At 47.8% G+C, this 17,818-nt stretch overlaps 1 protein-coding gene across 1 annotated transcript in view; it reads right to left on the bottom strand.

The window, feature by feature from the left end:
- Jph2 (junctophilin 2) overlaps window positions 1–17,818 on the bottom strand; it is a gene marked incomplete in the record, with an annotated part of 72,750 nt that overhangs the window by 31,016 nt on the left and 23,916 nt on the right. The window contains 1 exon segment of the mRNA XM_013518286.1: window positions 17,353–17,818. Within this exon segment, the coding sequence (XP_013373740.1) occupies window positions 17,353–17,818 (466 nt within the window).

The raw sequence follows: 17,818 nt of genomic DNA, 5'->3' as shown, positions 1-17,818 counted from the left end.
ACTGAATCCTTGTCTTGGGCTTTGCTTTCAAGGGAACCTAAGCTAAGGGCCACACAAAGGTTTTGACCACCAGAGCAGACGGTCAGGCTGACGTTTTTAAGAGTTCCCTCTGGCTGCTGTGTAGGAAGGGGATCAGGGGAGGACGAGTGAAGGGCCAGGAGGGCCCCGCAGTGGGCAGGGAGAAGGGCTGTGGGGGCTGCAGCAGAGGGAAGAGATTGAAGACAAACAGGGGGAACCAGTTCAGGATCAGAGACTGGTCAGGCAGGTGGGTGACACTGAGACTCAGCCCCAGGCAGCCTCGGTGGGACAGGCAGCCTCACCACACTCCACCCAAGCCCAGCTCAAGGCAGACCTGCTGCAAGGGGCTATTTTTAGACAGCTGGGTGTTTACTTGAAGGATGTAGGGCCTGGCTTTATTTTTAACTCCCTTCCTGATGGCAGGCACCCGCTGGTGTGGCTTGAGGAAGGCAGGAGGAAGGCAAGCTGAGGAAGCTGGACCGGGCTTTGGGAACCCAGCAGAACCTAACAGCGCCTGGAGAAGGAGGTACTGGAGGAGCTCGGGCTACCGGCCCAATCGACTTGCGCTTGCCTCGGTCTTGCACTAGGAAAACTGGCACAGGTGCTGGTCCTTGAGCGCCCACAAAGCATCACAGCCACCCTCTACACACTCCCTCTCATTCTGTCCTTGCCGTAACCCCAGGGCAGGGCAGTAACGGCCCCCATTCCACAGACAAGGAGAGTGAGGCTCAGCAAGAATGAAGCACATAGTGAGCAAGTGGCAGAGGATGACTTAACCTCGGTTCCTTGGTTTCCCCAGCCTGGGCTCCCAGCTCCTCACCAGACAAAATGTGTCAGGCGCCAAGTACCAGACCACTAAGGCAGAACAACTGCTTTCTCTTCCACTCTGGTGAAGATGACTTACAACCTGGTTGTGTCTATGTGTTCTGAGTACGGACTAGTTTCCTCACCTGGGAAGTGGGTTGATCTAATAAGCAGCTCCCACTAGGGAGGATGAAGCCCGCATGTGGAGCTTAACAGGCGGCAGTGACAGGAACATGATGGGACCCCCTGCCGCGCCTCATGCCAGGTCCCGTCCTGAGCACACATTTATGAGTTCCCATTAGATCCTCTCTTATGCCCTTCAGGCAGGTCCTCTCGTGATCCCCAGCTAGAGATGGCATATGAAGGGATGGGAAGCCTGGGGGAAGTCGTCCCCAAGACCACACGGCCAGCACATGCGTCGTGACCCTGACTCTGAGCTCTCTCATGCTCGCCTGACACAGCCCCTGGCATTCTCAGCAATAAGCTATTCCAGCCTTCTTGTGTCCAGGCCCTTCCAGCATTGACCCCCGAGTCCCTGGTGCCCGGCTCAGGTGTCAGCATAGGGCAAAGGATGGCCCACTGGAAAGCAGGGAAACTTTTCCACTTGGGGTTTAAGTGACCTCTCCCCAGACAGCACCCTATTTGCTCTCTGACTCAGCTAGTTAGACTAAGGAATGAGGTGGGAGAGGCCCTGCAGCTGGACCTGAAGCACAGCCCTAGGATGGAGAGTGGGGCAATGAAAACACCCCTTCCCACCTCCCAGGGCTCTGTCTGCTTCCCATTGGATTTATTAATGTGGCCCAGAAGCCAACTGAAGTCTCACTAGTTCCTCGCTCATCCTGTTCTCCAGCTGCTGCTTCTCCCCGTCTAGGCCTCAGTTTCTTCACTGTGGAAAAAAAAATCACACCAGACTCATCCTCCCTCTAGCACTTCCCACCTGTGGGCCGACAGGAGCGCGATGGGGCTTTGTCCTGGCTCTCTGCTCCCTGAGTGGAAGCCCCGACCTCCCCGGACACACTGTCCCCTAGTTCTAACATCTCCTTGCTGCCATGGACTCCAGCAAGCTCTTCTCTCTCTCCCAAACCTCTCCGCCTTCACGGATCAACTGCCTCATATATGTTGTGAGGCTCCTGCCCTCGTGACTCAGGAAGTGCCACTGGGCATCGGTCTCCGGGTGCAGAGGGACTTTGTCCACCTGGGGACTCACACGGAGGGATGTGAGGGAGGGCAGGAGTCCAGAGGCCCTTCTGCCTCTGCAAGCTCATCCCCAGGGAGCTGGAACCCCATCTCCTGGAATGTTGGGTGGCGAGGACAGAAAGAGAGGACAAAGACAGACTTTGCCTCTGTGGGCACCAGCAGTTGTCTGGAGGCGTGCTGATGGTCACTGGGCTCACAGCACACATGGCAAAGATACAGAAGAGGAGACAGTGTTCGTGCAAAGGTGTGAGGAAAGCTGCGCTCTGGCATGTTGGCAGAGGGGTGGAGGGGGCTTCTGGAGCATCCTACTGTAGGGTGACGGCGTTCTGACAGGAGTGCAATATGCATCCTTTTGATTCAACAAATCCAGCTGTAGGAATTTAACCCATGAATGTTTCTCTCTCTTGTAACAATGATTCTTTTAATATTTGTTAAACATACACTGGAGGGATGGTGTGGGACACTGGGTAAGTTGTTGAGAGTTTCAAGTGTTTGTCTGTGTTGATCCAAGCAAGGGCTCTGCGGACCTTTAGGAGAGACCACTGAATTTACCTTGACAGAGAATGTCAGAGCCTCAGGTGAATGGGCTTTACACCATAGCTCCCCTTCATCTGCAGTTTCACTTTCTTTTTTTTTTGGTCTTTTTGAGGCAGGGTCTCTCTATGCAGTTCAGGCTAGCCTTGCACTCACTTTGTAGCCCAAACTGACCTCGAACTTGCAACGATCCTCCTGCCTCAGCCTCCTGAGTGCTGAGATTACAGGCGTGCGGCACCACGCCCGGCCTTTCTGCAGTTTCACTTTCCACAGCATCGGTTACCCCAGGTCAAACATGGGCCAAGAATATTAAGGGAAAATTCCCAAAATAAACAATTCAAAAATTTTAAATAACTTATAAGTTATAATAACAGTACACCATAGTAACATATAGTATGCGGTTATAACTGTTCTACTTCAGTAGTAGTCATTGTTAATCTCTCACCATGTTTAATTCATAAATAAAACTAGCCAGGCATGGTGGCATCCACCTATAATCCCAGCCCTACGGAGTATGAAGCAGGAGGATGGTAAATTTGAGGCCAGCCTCGGCTGCATAGCAAGATACTGTGTCAAAAACCCAAAACAAACAAACTAATTCATTCATTCATTAAACTTGATCATAAGTATTTGTGTGTAAGGAAAATAAACAGTATATACATGGTTTTGTACTATTTACAGTTTCAGGAACCCATTGGGAGGTCTTAGAATGAATCCTCCATGGATAAGAGAGCAGAGAGCTTCTCTATTTCTCATATATCCCAATGATGTTTGAGTGTCCCTGATAAGATGAGTTTCCTGGTGAGGCCATTCCTATACCCAACTCTGTGAACAAGGTTATGGGTCCAAGGATGTTCCCTGCAGCCTCACTTGTGATCATGAAAACATAAAATGGTTTCAATCTCCATCAAGAGTGATCTGGTTAAATAAACTATGGTACCCCCAAAATATGGAATATTATACAGCTGTTAAAAGAACAGGCAGATCCATATACCTAAGATGAAAAGATCTTAAAATCTGTTAAGTCAAAATGACAAGCTGCAGAACGTTAGACAGGCAGTTCTAGTCACATAAAAACAAAAACAAAACCAGAGGAACTAAGTGGAAGAATTATTTAAGTGAACTGTTAACAACAGTTAGCTCAGAGGCCCAAATGGACCCAAAAGAGGGCAGGGAAGGATTTTATTAATTTTTAATTTTTATTCTGACCTGTCTTCAATTTTAACAGTATGTTGCTTAGAACAATGTTAGAGTAAAGGACAAAAGGCAGTGAGGGAGAAACTCACTGTATCTCGAGGGAAGAACAGCATCTTGGCTAAGAACAGACTCCAGGGTCTGCATCTAAGCTCTGGGGCTCTGAGAAGGTAAAAAAAGTTTCCAGTGCCTCAGTTAGAATCAGATGCATTAATTCAGCTAAGCACTTAGAACCAGGACCGTGCCTGCCGCACACTCCGTCCTCAGTCCATGTCATCAGGTAATGGTAGCTATGCAGGGTCTTGTGTCAGTCCCCTTAGACGGCCAGGCTGGGAGTGTAGGCTGCTGGGCCCACTGGTCTCCTCCCTCACACACAGCGCTCCTTCTGCTCTATCTGCCTTCCGGGTTTGCCTCAGTGGACTTCCCTTAGCACAGGACAAGGAAACGGGGTGTGAAAAACAAAGGTTTCTTTGTTTTTGACCCAGTGGCAAACAGTGTCCTGGAAAGCAGAAAGGAAGAGTATGCCCGGCGGCCTTGGGTTCATGAGGGCCCTCCTCTGTGGACCTCCTCCCACACCCTGCCCTCCTCCACCCGCCTCCAGTCTGAAGTGCATGCATCCCCGGACACCCCTGACTCGACAACGGGCGGAGACCACCTCAATCCTCTTCTTCGTCCAATTAAAAAGAAAAGTATATAAGAAAGATAACTGATCAACCGTGCCGGGCTTCTAGAAACCCAAACCCATGGCCAGCCTCCTGGTGGTGCCACCAGCCCCTTTCTGCCCACCCCAGTGGCCCTGCCATATTTCAGGTTTCTCTCAGCAAATGTTGCCAGATAATGGTAGCTTTACAGGGTCTTGTGTCAGTCCCCTGAGATGGCCTCAAGATCCATAAAGCAAGCCAGGCATGGTGGCACATGCCTGCAATCCCAGCACTTGGGAGGCTGAGGCAGGAGGATTGTTGTGGATTGGAGACCAGCCTGGGCTAAAAAGCGAGCTCAAGGCCTGCTTGAACTACATAGTGGAACCGTGCCTCAAAAAGACAAAAATAAATAAATAAATAAGTCCATAAAGCAGCCTTCTCACTGACTCCCAACCTATAACCTGGCTGCTGCCACCCAAACCCTCATCTTCACAGCAAGAATGAAGTGGTCAAGCCAGGCATCGTAGAACATGCCTGTAATCCCAGCTACTCGAGAGGCTGAGGCAGGAGAATCACAAATTGAAGCCCAGCTTGGGTAACTTGGACCCTGTCTCAAAATAAAGAATTTTAAAAGAGTTGGGGATATAGCTCAGTGGAAGATCCTGGGTTCAGTCGCCAGTACTTCTCTCTCTCATACACACACACACACACACACACACACGAAGAATAATGTGGTCATACACATGTATGTAGGTTATTCCCAGCTCTCATGGCTACCCACTGCCTCGAGAAAGAGCCTCCAACAAGGACTGAGGGGCAGCATACAGCACCCCTATAATTTTCTTGCCTACAGAATATTTTGTATGTTTTCTGGCCTACATAACAGAAAACCCATTTATGCGTTTGTGTATGTGTATGTGTGTATGAGTATGTGTTCACATGTTGATGGGTTTGGGGCTGGGGATTTAGCTCAGCGGCACAGCGCCTGCCTGGCAAGCGCAAGGTCGTAAGTTCAATTCCCGATACCAGAAGAAAAGAAAACAAAATACATGTTGATGGGTTTTCATGCAAGTATATGAGCATTTAGAGTTTAGGGAAAGAGGTACTATGCTTCTCCCCCATGGCTCTAACCTCCTTCTTTTCTCCCCTCCTTTACCTCCTCCTTCTCTCCTCTTTGCCTCCTTCCCTGCTCCTAAACGTGTTCGATTTATTATTTATTATGCGAACTGGAAGATTTCACATCAACCAGAAAGTGTATGCCTCTTCACACAATACAATATGAAGCATATAGAACCACTTACTAAAGTAAGTGTGCATTCCAGAAAAGTCGAACCTGATCTATTTTAGATAGAACTTACAGAAAGTACAGGAAAGACAGAAAAATAGTTAAACAATACCATGAGGAACCAACCAGGAAAATCTAGAAGATGTCCTGTTATTTTAAAAGGGAGGAAGACAATTCTAGATTAAAAGAGACACAGTTTCCAATCTAAAAGTCAAATTAAACAATTCCATTTACGACAGCAGCAAAAAGAATAAAACACTCGTGAGTAGATTTAACAGAGGAAATGCAAAACTTGTACACTGACAACTGCAAGACATCACTGAAAGTAATTAAACTGAGTAAATGGAAAGATGTCCCACGTTCATAGACTAGAAGACTGACATTTGTTAGAATGAAAATGCTCTACAAACTGATCTGTAGATTCAGCAACATTAAAAATAGGATTTAAAAAGACTCCATCAAGAAGAAAAGCAGGTATGGCAGAGAATAGGGAAAATATCTGCCAATCACATATCTGACAAGGGTCTTGTGTTTATAATATGTAAGGAATACTTGAAATTTGATAATAAAAAGACAACCTGCCTGGCATGGTGGCACACACCTGTAATCCCAGCACTTGTGAGGCTGATGCAGGAGGATCACTGTGAGTTCAAAGCCACACTGGGCTACATAGTGAGTTTGGGGCCCAAGCTCGCTCTGCAGAGCCAGTTTCTCTCTCACTCTTCATTTTTCCTTTCTTGAATAAACTTTGCCACAGCTTAAAAAATAAAAACTACAATGAGACAACTCCTTGTTTGAACAGCTCATACATTACATGTACTTGAGATGGAAATTATTCATACGGTTTTATTGTTGATCTACTACATGGAATTGTGGATTTGGGGTTATGTAGGAAATGCCTTTGTATTTTAGAGGTACATTCTGAAGTATCTGGAGGTGAATTCTTTCATGAGATCTAAAACTAACGTGGGGTGATATCAAGAAAGATGAACTACAGCAAAACTGCTAACAGCTGTCACATCCAGTTAATGACTGTATGAGGGTTTGCTGTGACAATCTCTCTACATGTTTAACTTTATCGTAATAAAAAGTCAAAAAAAAGGGAGAAGATTTATGTCAAAATATACCTCTCTAGTTTTTCTTCAAAAATCAGGAGCTGTGCTTAAAATAGCTGTGTCTGTGATTCTATAGGCGGTCATCAGCGAGAGCCAGGAAGTGGCAGTCCCCGGCAGCAGTTTTAAGAAGGTCAGGTCCCCGTGTCTACCACCCTTTAGCAAGTGACACCTAAGCCTCCTACCTGCCGGTAAAGCGCATCACCCCTAATATTTCAGTTTGGAACATCAGGCTCCCACCCCTGCACCGCGCACTTACAGCTGTCCTAACCTGGCCCCGGCTTGAGGCTGCCTTAGCCTCATTTCTAAGCTCTCCTCCCTCCTCTTCGGCATTCTCAGTGACTCACTGATCCCAAAATACACCTGGCACACTCCAACCTCCAGGCCAGTGCACATCCTAGGTCTTACCTGGGATGACCTTGACCTCTGCTCCACCTGCCAACTTCCAACAGCAGCAGCTACCTGCAGGGAGCTCTCCCCAACCAACCCCGGGACGGTGAGTTGCTCTGGAACCTCCCACTTCCAGCTCCTTCCTCCTTCCCACTGACCACATCTAGTCCCCGTCCATGTTCAGTACCTGGCTGAGAGTCCCTGGAGAATGCTGACCCCGACGATCCACCACTGTGTGCCCAGCTTGCAAAAGGAAGCCCAGCAAAGGTCGGGTCACACTGAAGACTGTTCCTGAACCAGGCCTCCTGGCTTCAGCTCCCAGCTGTGGCTTCTTCACTTAGCTATATGATTTGTTTGAGGATCTTAATCTGTGCCTCAGTTTCCCATCTGTAAAATGAACTTGTAATCCTTCTGCCCAAGCCTTTCAAAATGCAGAGATTATAGGTGCACCTGGCTTACCCAACAGTTTTAAGGCAAATTCATTTAAAGATGAAGATTAACAAGGTAAGCGTAAGCGGGTGTACAGATGGAATAAGAATTGGGACTGTGTGCACAGGCGAGGAAAGGGCAGGAAAGATGCTGCAGCGACCAGGAGAGAAGGCAAGGCCCTCTATTTCCTTCTCAGGGAGGCTTAGATTTCTGCAGAGTGGAATCTGATTCACCATAGCAGCTTACACCTCCTGTTTGACTGAACAGGGAAATGAATCCCAGAAAGGTGAGACAACTTGCCTCAAGTCACACAGCTCACAAGAGGCTCTGGGATCGTTCCATCGCTGTGACAAGATAGACGAGAAAAATAGCTCAGAGGAGGAAAGGTTTATTTTGGCTCACGGTTTCAGAGGTTCTAACCCACAGTGAGGCCATCGCCAGGGGCCTGAGGTGAAGCAGAAACACCATGCCAGCAGGGCGCAGTGAAGGAAACATCATGGCTGCCCAGGCCCGGGGCAGCCAGGAAACAGAGAGAGGGAGAGGAAGGGGCTGGAGAAAAAACACACCCTGACATTCACCCGTCCTAGTCAGCCCAGCCTCCTAACAGCCCGCTCCGCTGTGGGCTCGTTAATGGATTAACCCATAGAGGCGGTCAGTGCTCTCATGAGCTGGTTATCTCTTGAGGCTCCCCTCAATTTTGTTGCCCTAGGGATAACCCTTCAACCCTGCGTGGGACATTTCGGATCCCAACCATCACAGAGACTGAACTCAAGATTCAAAGCAGAGCCTGCTCGGTGTCACAGCCTACACACAGGCGATGCACCACAGACTCCTGCACACGAGAGAAATTCAGACCCCAGCAACTTGCAAAACTAACTTTAGTCCCACTCTCAGTTTGGGAGCTTCCAGGGCCAGCCCAGGGTAGGGTGGGGTGGGATGGGGGAAACAGAGCAGGGATGGCATGGGAGGACAGAAGACGGACCAGTTCAGCGATGTCACCCCACTACAAACCCTGAGATACTCCAAACTTCACATGCCGGGGCAGCTGAGAACTCCCCAGGGATATCCCCTGCCCAGGCTGTGAGCAGGAACACAATGACGAAAACACTAGACAAGGACTGCAGCAGCTGACATTTACTGAGTGCTTGCGGGCCTGCAGCGTTTCACATACGTGGTCTGCTTTCCCTTCAGAAAAACACTCCAGGTAGATATCCCTACCCTCCTTTTAGAAATGAGGAACCGAGGTCTGCAGAGAAGCAAGCAAAAGGCTTAGTCACTCACTGTGCTCCTTCCAGAAGGGAGTCATTTATCAGGGGGTTGGTGTGACAACAAGAGAAGTCCAGGCACCTCCCCAAACTTCCCAGCTTCGCTCACCAGCCCAGCATCCATGACCTTAAAAGGCGTTACCAAAAGAGCTCTCAGCCACAAAATCAGAAGGTGTGGGTCTAACCCCCTCCGTCACTTAGTAACTGTGGCTATGCCTTGATCCCTTTCCTTGCCTATTTCACACCTTAGCAGTGAACAGGCTGGACTAGCTCCTGGGCCTGAATGGGTCTAGAGCAACACTGCCCAGAAATGATGGAATGGAAGTCACATATGTAAATTAAAGTCACTTTCTAGTAACCACATTCAAAAACATAAAAAGAATCAGATGAAATTAATTTCAATGATACATTTCCCCCAATCCAATAGATATAAAATATAATTCCAACATGTAATAAAGATTGTTAAAATCATAGATAGACTATACTCTTGGCACACAAAGTTTCTGAAGTCCAGTGCGTGTCTCACATCTCAGCTCAGACCAGCCACCTTTCAAGCGCTCTGGGGCCCCTGCCACAAGTGGCTACCATGCTGGACATCACAAGTCTAGGATCTTTTCTGATCTGCAGTCCGTTTTAAGGGAACAGTATGTCTCAGCTTTCTCCCTCTGGGAAACAAGTCCTGATCACAGACATTGCCCCTTGTCACAGGCGGTCACTAGAGCACTTGAAATGTGTCTGGTCCATGTGGAGATATGCTATGTGACACACACACTGGGCGTAGTGTAAGAACAGTATAAAGTAACCTATTCATACTTTCTAAAATACTGATTACACGCTAAAATTATTTCAGACTTACCGAGTTAGAGAAGACTATATTGTTGAAATTAATTTCACCTGCTTCTTCTTACTTGTTTCAATGTGTTTGCTGTTTAAAAAATCTCTAATTATATATGTGACTTCCTTTTGTTCCTTCCTTATCAGACAGTGTTGCTCTGGACTCACTGAGGCCCTTGGAGACAGCCTAACCCATGACGAGGGTCACATAACCCTAGGGCCAAGAGCTAGAGGCCAGGATGCAGTTCCTCCAGGCCCTAGGCAGCTGCTGGCTGCTGGGGGCGCTTTCTGCCCCTCTGCAGCCAGATCCCTCACAAAGCCCAGGAAAGGGAAGAACCTCTGAGGAAGACAGACAACCGAAATCCTGTGTTTCCTGCTAACCCAGAGACTCCCTTAATTGGAAATGCAGCTTGAGCTTGAAGAGGAGCCAGGCAGCTACTCCCCACATGGTACCAGCCCCGGGGCACACGGGCCTCAGCCCTCACACACAGGGCTCCAAATTTCTCCTATGCTCTGCTCACAGCAGCGCTGCGTCCCAGAGGCTGGATACCAATGTCTCACTCCCGCTCGGGGCCCACCGCAGGCCTTCTCAGTGAGAGCAGGACAACTTCCTGATTCAAGGGTCCTGGCATCAGCAGGAAAATCAAGGAGGGTAGGGAAAGCGGGGAGCAGGGAGAGGCAAGGTTTTGCCCCAAAAGGGAGAGCCCCTGGGGATAATCCCCACCCTCCTGGCTTCCACTTCCTCGCCTCTGCAATCAAACATGGGAGATGCTCATCAGGATAGCTTGCACTGCCAGCTGTGGTGGCAGATGCCTGTAATCCCAGCACTTGGGAGGCTGAGGCAGGAGGAGATCCATGAGTTCAAGCCTGGCCTGAACTACAGAGTGAAAGCCTGTCTCAAAAAAAAACCAAAAAATAAAAAATAAAAAAGGATGGTTTGTGCTGCTGGCTGTTTCATACCAGGCACTGTACAGGCATAGCTCATCTCCTCTTCTTAAGAACCCTACGAGCAAACAGGATCGCAGGGCCAAAGTGGTGAATTTGGGTGAGTTCACACTGCCAGTTAGTAGAAGAGCTATAACAGAGAACTAGAGGCTGGAGAGCAGATGCCCAATGGGTAACTAAGCTAAAAGCAGGGTAAAGAATGGCACCTCTGCTTTGTCTTACTTGTCTTAGTTATTACCTTAAAACTTCAGTCAGATCCCTGCTCTACTCTGCATACAGGCAAATTGATCGCTGAAGGACTGTCTTGTATTATGATGTTTATTAGCACTAAATTAACCCCCAACATTTCTCATCCTTCTTTGATATTAAAAGACACCAAGGTAAGAGTAACTAAAATCATTTTCAGGATTTGCAGGGACATCCAATTGACAGACTTTACAAAGTCCAACTCCAGAGCCCCTGAAGCAATGTCTAGAAGTCTCTCCAGTCACTGTCCTAAACCTACAGTCACCTCGGATGCCAAAAAAAAAAAGCAGAGCCTTGCAGACCACACCATGATAAGTGATCCCCTCCAAGCGGGAGCAATCACCCCATGACAGGAACTGAGGCGGCTCCCTACACAGTGGCTGTCATCTCATCTGAGAACTCATGGAGTTCTCTTCTCATCATGGAACTCCACTGTCCCAAAGCAATGACAGCTCACAAGCAACTCCTAGAAGCAATGCTGAGATGTTGCCTATCAACCAGACTGTGAATAGACCAGGATTACCCATGCTATGCAATCCCTCCAGCTATGCAAACTCCCATCCCTTGCTTTTGTTTCCCTTTTCTATAAAACCCAAAGCTTCTGTCAGCCCCTGAAAGACATCTCAGACCTCTTCATCAGGGCTTCTCAGTGTGGTCACGCTGATTTGTTATTGTTTGTTTGTTTCGTTTTTGAGACAGGGTCTTGCTTGAGACTGGTCTTGAACTCACTGTGTAGCCCAGGCTGGCTTTAAACTCCTGGAAATACCCCACTTCAGCTGTAGCAAAAAATGACACCCACCCCCAGCCAGTATACTTCAGTTTGTTAGTTGTCCAGGTGCTAGGTCCTGTTCCAGTTCTGGTTGCCCCTGTCTCTTAGAAACGGCTAGTCACTGTGATGTACACTGTTGGTCACTATGATATACATTATATAAATCAATCCACAACTGACAAGCCATTCTGTCTCTGTACTTCCTGCTTGCTTATCTCATATAAGTCCTAGACCACCAGAGATCAGGGCCTGACATTCTGGGAATGATCCTGATCAGTGCCCATCAACATAAATAAATCTGCCTCCAAATCCTGGGTGTCATTTTGGTGTCTCTGCTTGCTGTTGCACAGCCTCCCGAGTGCTGGAATTATAGGCATGTGCCACCAAACCTGGCTTTGATTCCTTGATTGATGTTATGGGATGAGGGGTGTTGTGGGACCCTCCGGGGCAGAGGCTTTTGCCCTAAAACTCCAATAGCATGGCCAGGCTTCCATTTCATGGCTGTCTGAATCCAGAGCCTAAATTCTTACCCAGCCCTCTCTGTGTGTCCCAGGATAGTACTGGCTTCTATCTGTTATGACCATACACATCAGTATAGTTACTAAAAATGGTCTTTTTATGGGCTTGGGGGTATGGTACAGTGGTAGAGTTCTTGCCTAGCATGTGTGAGGCCCTGCATTTATCAATCAATCAATCAAATAAAAATATTCTCTTTAGAAAAAAGAACAAATCTTACATATAGAAGAATTTCAGGCTGGGCGTGGTGGTATGCACCTGTATTCCCAGCACTTGGGAGGTTGAGGCAGGAGGATCACTGTGAGCTCAAGGTCAACCTGGGCTATAAAGTGAGTTCAAGGCCAGCTTGAGCTGTATAGTAAGACCTCGTCTTGAAAAAACAAAAAAGAATTTCAAATGATATATGTGGATTCCCCTTCTCCAAAAGATGAAGCTGAATCCCAGACTTTCTCTTCTTGATTGTAGACTTAATACCTGGACTCAAAAGATCAGAGTAGGGAGAGGGGAAAACAGTAACTTTACATCAGAGACTTCCGGAAGATGCCTCCTTAGTCACATGATCATAAGTAGTGAAAAGTCACATGGATTTCACATTCCCCAAGGTGATGTGACAGTGAGAAGGGTACTTCACTTCTGTGGTCTACTTCAAAACCTATAACCTCAGTCATTCAGACAAAAATGTCAGACAAATCCAAATAGAGGGACCAGTACTCCTTTAACACTGTCCTGGCCCAGAGAAACAAGGAAAGAGTGAGAAACTGTCAGGGATCGAGGTGACTAAGGAGACCTAACAATGCAATATGGGTTCCTGAAAGAGTAAATGGACATTAGTGGAAAAACCAGTACAGTCAGAACAAAGTCTATAGAGTTTAGTGAGAAGCAATGTGCTACTGTTGGTCTTGATGAATGTCATATGGTAATACAAAAAGTCAACATTAGTAATACAAAAGTCAACAAATGGAAGTCTATGGGAATTATCTGTACTATTCCTGCAACATTTTGTAAATCTAAAATTATTCCAATGTAAGTTTTATTTTTAAGAAGTGCTCCTTTTTTATTCATAAAACTATCCAAGACTACCTGATTATAAGCCTGGCTTTGCCCCTTAGTTCATTTGTATGGCTATAAAAAGTATCTGAGATTGGTAATTTATGAAGTATGATAAAAAAATAAGCTGAATGCTTAAATTTTTAAAAAAATTTCATTACACTGAAAGACACACTGACATTAACTGTATCCCCCCCCAGTATTCCACCTTGCTTTGAATATACTTATTGTTTTTGCCACTTTCTGAAGCAGTTCTAGAAGTCCTCTTCCATGAATGTCTTTTTTGTGAACACAAATCAATGTCCTAAATCAATTCAAAATGTTTACAGCAATTTCTGTCAAATAAAAACGTTATGGTATGTCCTCATTCACCTTATGCACCTGATGTAGGACCTTGCAGCTTCTGGCTTTTCCTCAAAGTCAAAATAATTATGAACGGTAAATGTTCTGAACTGACTTAGGACATTGAGGCAGCCACACACAAAAAAGACTTCCAGAAATTCTTCAGAACATGGCAAGAATAACAAGTGTGTTCAAAGCGAGGGGGAGTATTTTGAGGGAAATTAAAGGCAATGTGTCTTACTGTAACAATTTATTTGTCATTTAAACATTCACCATATTTTTCACTCACATCTTATACAACCAGCAGAAAGTTTTTGGCCTATGGTTGTGAAGATTGAGAAGGCTAAACTGAAAGCACCAGTAAGTTCAGTGTTTGGTGAGGCCATTTTCTTCTTCTGAGATGGTATCCTGAGTGCTGTAATCTCTGAAGAGGAGAAAGTCAAATAGGCAAAAGGGGTCTAAACTTACCATTTTATAGTGGCATTTATCCCACCCACAAGGGCATAGTCCTCCAGGCCTAATCACCTGGTAAAGGTCCCACCTCTTAATGCTGTTAAAATCAAAGTGAATTAAATTCCAACATGAGTTGGAAGGGGACAAACCATAGCAGCCTCAACCCAAGAAGTCTTAAGAAAATCACCCATAGCTTCTTTCTGCTTTTGATGTGACATTAACATTCATAGCAATTTAAAGCTCACAAAGTTCAGAGGTAGCAAAATGTACTGGTTAAAGCTGTGGAATCAGAAAGCTAAGGGCTGAAGCCTGGTTCCCCAGGTGGTCTTGAGCATATTACATTGTTCCTTTGTGCCTCAGTTTCTACAGCTGTCAAATACATGCATTAAATGCTGATAATAACTAGTAGTATTTCTTGAGCATGTGCTTGGTGTTCATCCTGCTCCCCCTTCAGGACTGCTTAGAGAGCTGCGACCGAGGAGAACTGTTCGGCCCACGTCAGCCCACGTCATGCTGTTTTCTGAGAGATCGCCTGCATTCAGTACAGAAGATGTTGAGATCCAGTCCACGCTGTACTTGGGACAACTTTTAAGTCCATCTCTGCCACAGAAAGCCCCTTGTGGTTGGCTGGCCTCTGGGAAGTCCACACTACTGCCCAAGGAGCTGCCCCACACTGCTTCCTGACCTTCCTACAACCGTGGGTCCTGAGAGTGCTCTCCATGAATGCCCTGCACATTGCTTCCCATCTTAGAATCTGCTGTCCGGAGAAGTACCCACAACAGGACCGAGGACCACTGGACTGCACTTCTTTCTCAAGTGTTCCACAGGTGAAACACTGAGGTTAGAGAAGAAAATTCAACTGGTCAAGGATTCACAACTAAATGATGACACCACACACAGAGGAAACGGAAACTCATACAGGCAAGCTGATTTACCCAAGGCACTGAGCGATCAAAGACAGTAATGCCGGGATTTGTCTCTAAGCCGCATCTACCAACTTTAGCCCAGGCTTTTTTTAAAGCCACCAAAAGGATCACTATAGGCAGTGGGATAGGTCACAGCCTTTCATCTCCTCACACCACTTTCCCTGCAGCTCACTCCAAATTTGTGAAATGAGAATAACAGTGATACTTAAGTGAGCAGCAAGAAGAGGAGGAGCAACCCAGACAGAGAAACCAGCATGAGCAAAAGCCTGCCGGCAGCAGGAACCAGAAAAGGGTGACAGAAGGCCAGGGTGATAACCAAAAAGGGGGAAAACCCAGGCCCAGGGTATGAATGGTAGAAAAGGGCATGGGGGCGGGGGACAATGGGAACCAGATTATGAGAGGCTACTCACTAACTGGGTGATTTTAGGCAGATTACCTTATTTTTCCAAGCTTCATTTAGTTGGCCTGTAACATAGCAATAAAGTAGTACCAATCCTAAAAGGTTGCTGAGGGGACTGAATGTGTCAGCGTTTGTAAACCAAATTTGCCATGCACACAGAAGATGTTACAAATGTTTGAAGACAAGAGTAGTACTTTATATGCAGTGGAATGAGAAGGCACAGAAGGATATGAATGCACATGACAGCGTGGATACTTAGCGGATGGGAGATTTTATGTACATATGGCTGGGGGGATGGGAAGGGGAGTGGCTGAGTGAATGGAAGTATGGTAGATTGTTAGATGGGAGTCTGGTTGGGCAGTGGAGGTGGCTGCATGATGGACGGGCGAATGCAGATGATGTACAGGGGATGGAAGTGTGGCTGGGTGATGAGGTGACTGGAAAAATGGAAGCAGATGGGTGAATGCATACATGGATGTATGTTATGGTGGGTAGCTGAGTAGATGGGGTCAGTGGAGTGAATGCATCTTATTGTGAATGAGTAATGGGTAGGTGGTTGAATGGATGTCTCAGTAAGTGGATGGGTAGCTGGGCAGGTGGATAGGTGGATAATTGGATGTTGGGTGAGTAAAAGGATGGAAAGGTAAATGAGTGTGAATGAGTAAATGGTTGTGGGGGATGGGTGGCTGTTTGGATGGATGTTAGACAGGTTGAGTTATTGGAGGTGGCTGGATGTTTGGAAGGGCTGGGTAGATGAAGTTGTCAGGTGGATGTTAGAAAAGTTACATGAATGAAGGGACTGGATGGGTGAATGAGTGCTTGACTGTGCAGCTGGGTATACAGATGAGTGGACCGCTGGCTGGGTAAACAAAAGGTGGAGGGGTGTCGAGACATGGTGGACAGTAGAAAGGCTGGGTGAATGTAAGAGGTCAGCACAGAGGCAGGAGGGACAATGGTTAGTGGCAGTGAGTGGATGGATGAGAGAATGGTGGGTGCATGGATGGGTACATGGATGGACCAACCAGAGACACCACTGCTGAAGCCCCTCCAATTAACCCCATAAAGGTCACAAGGGACTGTGGTGGACCATCTGGATGACTCTCCTTGAAAGAAGAGCAATTATCTCCATGTTGGCTGAGCCTGGCCCTATTTCTATGCACTGATATACACAGAGCTGACTAGGACTTTTCCTTATCTCTTCAATTGGTCTTAAGCAATGTAAATCGGTCCAGTCCAGGTGCTGATACGTAGTCTTTGAAGGAAAGGCAACAGAGCCGTGTTCTCTACTCCCCTAGCTCCCCGCAAAATATGTGTGAGCTGAGGCGGGATGGAGAGCCATGCTCCACGCTGTCGGCTGGGATCGAGCCTCTGATGAAGAGCCATGACATCCCAGGGCATAAAAGATAACACATCAGAGCTGAGGCACCAACCCCAAAGCATCACATACTACCTCAGATGTGTTATGCAGATTGTTCTTTCTGCATATCCTTCTCTCTGCATTTGCAGAGGTGATCTCAGGCCTCCTACCTAGCCCAGCTCACGGCACTCACCTACTTCCCGCCATTCTCATAGTCACTCATCCTCAAGCCACTCTCTTTTTCACAAATTAATAAAACCCAGGTTTGACCCTGGGTCAAGGCCTTTGTTCCCGTTAACCATCGTCGTAACCGGACTCAGGACCCGCTTGGCTCCCCACGCTTTTGGATATATAATTGCGTCTTTATTTACGCCGTGGGTTGCACTGTGAGTTCTAGAGTCGAATCAACTCGCTAGAATTCCAATAACTTTTCCATGGGATTACAAAAATAAACTTCCCGGCAGAGGGCCGGGAAGGGCTCTCTATCAGGGACCACTCCTAACGGTAAAGGAAGCAGAAACAGGCTGGAGATAAGGCCTATGAGGCTGCCTTGCTCGAGGACAACACACACGCGCGCGCGCACACACACATGCACACGCACACACGCACACACACACACCCATCCCCTCCACCCGCTCCTGAGCCTACCTGGAGGCGGCGATCTCTGCCTTCTGGCGCGCTATGGCGGCGGCGCGCTGGGCGCCCTCCACGCTGTGCTCCACCTTCTGGCGGACCTTGCTGCTCTTGAGCGGCAACACGCGGCGCTTGGTGCCCTTGACCAGCACGTTGTGGCGGTACTTGCCCTCCTCGCGGTGGCCGTCGGGCAGCGTGGTGCAGCCGTAGCCGTGGCGCAGGTTGTCCAGCCACTCGCCCTCGTAGCGGAGGCCGCTGGAGCGCTCGCTCACGCCGAAGCCCGAGCGCTTGTCGTTCTTCCACTCGCCCATGTAGGTCTCGGTGGTGGTGGCGTCGATGTCCGCCTCGAAGGGTGCGGCCTCGTCCGCGCCCTCGGCGCCCTCGCCCAGGCTGGCGGTGGAGGCCGCGTCGCTGGCGCCCGAGCTGAGGTCGCTCTTGAGGAAGCTGACGCGGCTGCGCTGGCTGCCCAGGGACGTGCGCG

Source organism: Chinchilla lanigera, unplaced genomic scaffold (genome assembly GCF_000276665.1).
Source record: "Chinchilla lanigera isolate Chin_1 unplaced genomic scaffold, ChiLan1.0 scaffold00044, whole genome shotgun sequence".
In the NCBI taxonomy this organism is placed as follows: domain Eukaryota; kingdom Metazoa; phylum Chordata; class Mammalia; order Rodentia; family Chinchillidae; genus Chinchilla; species Chinchilla lanigera.
This window is presented reverse-complemented; position numbering and strand designations above follow the sequence as displayed.